Below are 7,742 nucleotides of genomic sequence, written 5' to 3'. Positions count from 1 at the left end.
CGTTCTACCACTCCAACTTGTTTAACTATCGCTAAACCATGCATAATCCGCTCATGACCGAAACCAAACGAACAGGGAAACCAACCATAAGGAAAAGAGAACAGAACAAATCGATACGCAAGCCAATTCGCAAGCACATTATACATACACACACAAAACAGACAGCATACACCGTGACCGCAACGAAATAATGGTGCACGGTGTAAACAGGTTTCTCGCTTAAGGGTGCACACAAGTCACCGGTACCAAGCCACCGCCTGCCCGCGTTCGATAGCAAATGTGTACGGTTTTTGCAGCGTGTATTTAATTCGTTACGATTCAAACACCTTCGAGTTGGTCAAGACAAGTTTCGGCAGTCGAGGCAATTCACTTCCGCCTCTCACACCCTTCGCTTGAAAGGGTGGGGTTGTATCGATGGATGCGGGGAGGGGGTGGTGAGGAAGAGCAGGTTAGTACACGGTACCCGTGATGACCTTATAAAGAACTCCACCGAGCGATTTTATTGCACGGAAAGGCCTTGATCTCGTACCGGATTATTCTCCCTTCTCGGCTCTCTTTTAGAATGCCACCAACTCAACCACTCCTCGTTGGCTAACAAGACAAAAATGTGGTAATTGAAACTGAAAGTTTAATCGCTATTGGTACACATCGGTTTCGATTTCGGGAGGAAGACATCCGTCCGAACAGGGCGGTTTAACTTGGCGACGTTGTTTCGTGGTCGTATACTCATACTTGAAGACACTTTCAAGACCCATGTGTGTATCAATTTTCAACATCAGCATAAAATCAATTAATGAATGTAGACCTTGTTGGTTGTTTTTTTTTTTTGGGATAGTGTGAATTCTTGTCTATTTCGTGGAAATTCAGTTTTGTTCTTTTTTATGATTTTCTTTTCTCTATCTACCTATCTCCCTGTCATCTTGGAACTGTTGCCACGGTTATCACCCGCTGCGTCTCTAACAAATACTTGGTTTGTTAGCTCCCTACTGTTTAGACGTAGATTGTCCAGAATTTTTTTTCCCCTCCAGCAACGCTCCGCCAACACCTGCAGATGGTGGGGAACCGTCACCAAAACGAAAAATATAAAATTCCAGACAATCCCGGCCAAAACGAAACTTTACTCTCTGTACAAACATCTACGCGGGCCCGCTACTACAGGCGTGGGGGGAGAGTGTCTGATCCGCCACCCGAAAACTGTCACGAAAGGTGACCGGACAGGGTCGGGCCGCGGGCCAGAACCCCTGAGGAAGTGAGTTAGGACGTGCGGGAGGTAAAGGGGGTAGGGGTGGAGGAGAAAGGACACCTACATTTACAAACGCTTACATATCACAACAGGCAAAGTAACGCTTACTTCGGCTAACGGCTAAATAACACACGCTGCTACTGCTTGCAACGGGAACAAGAAATTAGGGGCATAGAACGGTTTCGACCGTACGCGATCGACAGGACACACCAAGTTCAAGGGAAGGACTAGGACACGGCTTCATCTTCAATGTCGGAAAATGCGGGGACAAAGGGAAGATAGACACGGGACGCAGTGTTGCGGGAAGGATCAAAAGATTGGGGTTTTGGCAAAAATGGGAAGTCTTCCACCACACCTAACAGATGGTAAATGGAAGCCACGACACTTTGCTGTACGGTGTGCCCATCAGTGGATGCGCACGGTTACTAGCGCCATCCGGACCATCCTAGACCTTGTTGAAGGTGTAGCTGTAGCCGTCGGGGGTTCGGTTCAGCTGCAGCTTGCCTGGTGGCTGGAAGCGGTGCGGAGCGGGTGTAGTGGTCCAGGCCGGGGCCTGCTGTGGCTGCGGGGCGTAGTTGTGCTGGTTGTACTGTGGCGCGGGAGCGACTGGAGCCGGTGCGGCATGATAGTTGTGTACCGGGGCCGGTGCCGGAGCAGGAGCCGGAGCCGAGTACTGGTTCTGGCCGAAGTTGGGATCGTTCCAGCGCGGATCGTACTGGCCATCGTCATCGTAGCTACGGCCATCGTTGTACTGCGGCTGGGGCTGGTACTGCGGCTGCGGCTGGTACTGTGGCTGCGGGGCAGGCTGTGGTGGTGCCGGCGGGGCTACTGGAAGATGGTCGCCGGAAGCCTGGAAGCTACACGCGCGTCACAGCGCCACAACATCGTGAGCATCATTCGGCATCAACTACCGCGCGGAATCGCGTGAGACTTACCCATTCTTGCCCGCAACGTAGGAGATGGTGCGTCGTTGGCCGGTCGGATCGACGTAGCTGTACGAACCGCGACGGTTACCCTGGGCATCCGTTTCCTCCTTAAAGTCGGTACCATCCTCCTGCGTATAGGCGGCACCAAACTTACCATCACCGGACAGATACCGCTGCTCGCTGAGGATGGCGGCCGTCTTGGGGTCGCGGTGGTAGCCACCGTTGTACTGCGCCGAAGCGGCGACCAGCAACGTTGATAGAAGAATCTGCACGACATCCAGATGAAACATGGAAGAACGGGAAGTTGGTTGTTACAAATCAATCTCTTCAAACTCCCATCCGAGACACTTTTGCAAAAATATGGACAAATGCAGCCTGGCGCACAGCAAATCATCAGCCACAGGTGGCACGCGCTTCAGCTTAAAACACTGCCGGGTATCTAAGCACTTCTACCCCGAAACGGGTGACGCCTCTCAGGGCGTTGCATGTGTTTGATTGAGGTGTTTTTGACATTCGGAAGATTGGTTGGCGTGCCAGCGCTGTGTCTGATGCTCTGCTGTTTGCCCCCCCCTTCCCGCCCCCATGTTGTATACTTTGTAATGTACGAAAACTCACAAATCTGAACATGTTGAACAACGGTTACTATGGTTACTGTTCACTTAAGCACAGCTTTTGCGGTAAACTGCTTCTCGGAGCCTTTACACACTCACAAAACACGCACTTGTTCTCGAGGGAAAGATCGGGAGGAGGGTTATCGGGAAGTTGGATGCGACCAGATCCTTTCCAGCACGTACTGCGGAAGCGATCAGAGTCGATTGAATGCGAAGAAAGAACTGACTTTGCCGGGCACGGGCCGGTACCTTATATACGGCCCCCGAGCGAATGCGAGTTGCGTGCAAAAAACCTTGGGAAACGTCATCGAACGGGGCACCCGAAGACGTGAGCGTGGTGAAGTGTGAAAGACAGAATGAGAGACAAAAACAAACACGGGGAGGAAGTTGTGGAGGTGGGCCCACCACCCCACGACAATGGGAGCTCGGCTGGACCAAGCGGTCCACAACCGGCACTCGTTGCGCACGAATACCGGTCAGGCTCACCGCACGAGCGAGACGGCACAGCCGAACCGCGGTAGCCTATTCGAAGGGTCTACTGCTGCTGTACCCAAACCACCCGACCAACCTCCTCGACGTACATGTTTCTTTCCTCATCCTTCCCTAATAGCAGCAATAGCAGAAGGCACAAATATCCAAACCATCGCCCCAGTTGGCATGGAAAGCGAACACAAATTATGAAGCATAAAAAAACACACACACACACACAAATCTTTTACACCTACTCCTACTCCCTGGATGCAAAACACCCGTGAGGGGCAGCTTGCGGACAGACGACGTCCGTACGATCAATAGCGCAGTCGTCGATCACCGAGAGGCTTCCTGCTTATCGGGCGTCGATCGGGCGTCTCGGTTGTTGCAGAACACCAAACCACCAGAGGCCTTTCCGCTTCGTGCTTGTAGATTTGGTTTTGGGGAGAAGGCACACCCAGGCCACTTATAGGACGCCCAAGAAGCAATGTTCTGCAATCATCTACCGGCCATCAATCAACTTCTGTGAAGCGATACGCGACCTTTGCTCCAATCAACGTTTTACCTTTGGTTGCTGTGATGTTCATCGTTGGTGCAGCACTGTTCCAAGTGCAGTATCTTTTTAAATTGAAGATATTCTTGAAGAGTAGGATACATTCAATCACATCTAATACCTTGGCGCAGCAAATTAGGTGAGTTCCAAAAAATTCTCCCTTTTTGGACTACAAATCCTCTAGAGGGACTCTTTCAAGATTTCAAGATTCCTTGAAATATGTTGACAGTAAGTTTAGAACTCTGTTGTAAATATCCGACCATAACCCAACAGAATGAAGTTATCAGTTGCAAAAGTTGTTTTTTTTTCCTCCAAGCAACATGGCACCTTCATCTTACTCTCCAATTACAGTCCGTGGCTGGCGTGAAGCGGAAAGAAGTGGCATCAAGGTCATGCAGAGCAAAAGACCGTACCTGATCCCAGACGTAGATGCTGCTGTCGGTAGAATAATGCAACGTCAAAACCGTGTGCCGCAAGACGGCGATTGCGGCGAGCCCCGAAATGTCAGCAAGCCAGCAAACCAGAACGGTACCGAAAGGACCGGGCGCACACTCGGTGCCCTCGACGCTTGTCGTGTCTTTTCTTCGGATGAGACACAAAAAGCACGCGGAAAATGAAACCCCCCGTCAGCGGGAGGAGAGTAGAGGAAATAAAAAAAAAAACACTTGGAAACGTACATCAACCCGACGGTTGTACGCAGAAGGCCACGCAAAACGTCTGGAGTCGCTCCCCCCCACGTCAGAACTTGTCCAACGGCTGAAGATTCGGATCGATTTCCGGAAACATTTCTTGTTTGGCCACGTAAAACAAGAGCAGTGGAAGCTGGAGTAAGCAGAGCATGTTTCTAGTGACGCTGGCGTGATGTTGCCATTGCTGGCAGGTGTGCTGGAATCGATCAACGCACTGTGTTAGAATAGGTAACCGCGCCCATACGATTTCGCTGCGCTCGTAGGAATTGCCTAATCGCGAGTTCCTCGTACCGGGCTGTACGCATGCCTGCACACGTTCGAGTGTCGCGAGTGACACCAAAGGCGGATGACATTGAAAGTTTGCCGCCACGCATAATATTGGAACGGCATCAATCTGGTTTGGTTGGTTCCGCCGATACTGCCTCGAGCGTGCGCATTTCCTGGCTAAAACGCTAAGTACCTGATATGAAAGTGCGCTTGCAAGAAGTAATTCCTTGTTTGATTGTCTTCCTTTAAGCAGTTCCAGTGCTGCCAAAGCGGCAAGATGTCGCATAGTCGAGCAGATTGAAAGAATTTCAATAATACGACGCAGCGGGTTAGGACACTCGGTTCCATGGACATCACAAAACAAGCATTCAATTCCACAGAACGATCATATTCATATGCATTTAGTGTTGGGAAATTCAGATTAAGATTCATGAATCTGAATGAATCTTTGAACTGAATGAATGAATCTGAATCTCAATTCCAAAGATTCATGAATCCTCAGAGATTCATTAATCCCTCCGGAAACATAATAAACTGTTTTTCATTATTTTTTCGTAAGAAATAAGAAATTTTATACACATGAAGTTATTATTAATACTGCTAGCATTAACGCTAACTTGTTTAAACTAATCGAGCTGAATTTTATTCCAGAGACCTCTGTGTTGCTCTTAGATTAATCTCAATTAATCTAATATTCTACTAAATTTACTATTAACTTCCATACTCCTAATAGGAATTTAAGACCAAGCCAATTTTTAGGGCATCGCAAAGTTACGGCCAATAGAATAAAATTCAGCTCGATTAGTTTAAGCAATTTAGCTTACGGAATGCTGCTAATAATAGTGCAGTGCTTATAACAACTTCATCTGTATACAATTTCTTATTTCGGACGAAAAAATAATAAAAAAAAAAGCTCAAAATTATGTTTCTGAAGGGATTCATGAATCTCTGAGAATTCATGAATCTCTGAGGATTCATGAATCTCGAGGATTCATGAATCTTTGAGGATTCATGAATCTCTGAGGATTCATAAATCTTTGAAGATTCATGATTCTTTGAGGATTGATGAATCTTGAGTATTAATGAATCTCTGAGGATTCATGAATCCTTAGAGAGTCGACTCCTAATTTGAATGACTCCTCGTTAAAGATTCATATGAATGACCCTTCGCAAAACATTCATTAAGCATAGCACTAATATGCACAATGCAACATATCACCAATGGCACAGAGAGCAGAGGAGTTGCTGCGTGCACTCCCGCCTTGAATACGGAAGTCTCCAACAGATGTTCCCCGAAGCCACTCAATCAAACGCATCATTGGTCGAATTACCCCACAATCGATAGTTATGTCACCGGTAGTTTAATAACGCATCGACATTATGCTACCGGAAAAAAAACGACGATCCATGATTGCATCACTCGCTGTGACGATGACACACATGTAAGGAAGACGCACCCACGAGATGGATGCATGGCCTTACCGTCCACTGCTAAAAGTTGGATAAATTTTCGTCGCCCAACAGCATTTACCTCCACGTGCAGTCCACCTATTCCGACCGAACCTGTCCCTGTATCGATCACCGTTCGGTTATCATACCGTTCCATCGGTTAGCCCACGGTGGTAAGAACTCGGTGGGGGTATAAGGCAGTACTCGTCATCGTGACAGTAATAAGCGGCATTTTCGCTCCACACCAACAGTGCAACCGCCTGGAATGGACGGTGCAGGAAAAGCCGCATAGTTTTGCCTTGCACCGCACGTGCAGCTACGGGGGTGCGGGCGTGACGGAGGTTCTTGTCAAATCTGGGACAAGCGACAATTCACCTACATTGCACACAAACGGGGGCGACACGGACCGCGCCGTGTAAGATATTTCCGTGTTTCATGCGAGGTCGGTGAAGGACTAAGCGCTGTTACTGTCCCCCCCCCCCCCCCCACTATCCCACTACTCGCGCAGATTCTTAGCGCTGGTGCCCGTAGGCGAACCAACGTTGCAACACCGCAGATTGACCGCGACTGCAACTGGGGACGGGCACGGGAGAGGGATAATCGATCGCCCGGGCCACGGCAAAAGGTGAGAGCCGAAACTTTCGCGGCAATAGTGCACGCGCGCGACTTCGCTGGTGCTTTGGGTCTCTGCGGAGCAAAACCTCGCTTGGCAAAGCAACGATCGTGGCTAGCGTGCGGGCCTGGGAACGTTTAGGTCGCGTGTAACCAATGCCTATCCCAGCGCCGGTAAGCACCTTCACCGAAGCTCCAAAACCCAACTTCCATTCGGCGAACAGTTCGATCGACGTCTCCGTACCGTACCCACTCATGCATTACGTCCACTGTGTGCCTTTGTTAGCCGCACGGGGCAGTGAAGCGTGGGCGCACGATACCTTCCACCTAGTGGGTTTCGCAGCCCCACCACGCCAAAGCTCGTCCGAAAATTTGAAAAAAAAAACCCCTGATCACTTCAAGTCTTAAATAGCTCAACCAGCTCATTCCAGACATACCACAGCTCGATGCATTCCGTACGCAGCGGATCCTGTTTTGTCTAATTACTTTAATTGCCATTTAACGTGGCCAAAAAGGTTGCCACCACGAGCAGGATAACAGTGGAACACCAGCCAGTCGCCGCTACGAATGACGTAATGCACCCGCCCGGGAAAGGGAAAACTAGCGCCCCCGGTTCTAAGTGACTTGAGCGGGGTCTCGTGGCCGTTTGGATTAATTCGACAACAACAAAAAAAAAACAGACCAACACTCCGACAAATCAGCGGCTTAGCTCCATTTACCGCCTGACGTTCCATTCCTGAAAGGGTACTCGTTCGTGCTGGCAGTTGGAAATAGTTGTTCCGCGATCCAGTTTCCGCCTTGCTGACCTTGAATCGAGCTGGTTGAGATGGCTAGAAAACCGTTCGCGTTTTCCTTTCCCCAAAACCACGACAACTTGCCCGGCCGACCAGGTCGGAACAAGGGATCCATGGCACACGGTAG

General features: G+C 49.5%; 1 protein-coding gene across 1 annotated transcript; it reads right to left on the bottom strand.

The window, feature by feature from the left end:
• Positions 1-1,688: 1,688 nt before the first annotated feature.
• LOC128706669 (larval cuticle protein 1) lies at positions 1,689-2,796 on the bottom strand. The gene is made up of 3 exons (XM_053801979.1): positions 2,785-2,796; positions 2,179-2,435; positions 1,689-2,100 (listed from the first exon to the last, which is right to left on the bottom strand). The coding sequence occupies exons 1-3, from the start codon at positions 2,794-2,796 to the stop codon at positions 1,689-1,691; spliced, it is 681 nt and encodes a 226-aa protein (XP_053657954.1).
• Positions 2,797-7,742: the final 4,946 nt, after the last annotated feature.

This window comes from Anopheles marshallii, chromosome X (assembly GCF_943734725.1).
Source record: "Anopheles marshallii chromosome X, idAnoMarsDA_429_01, whole genome shotgun sequence".
NCBI classification, from domain to species: Eukaryota; Metazoa; Arthropoda; class Insecta; order Diptera; family Culicidae; genus Anopheles; species Anopheles marshallii.
This window is presented reverse-complemented; position numbering and strand designations above follow the sequence as displayed.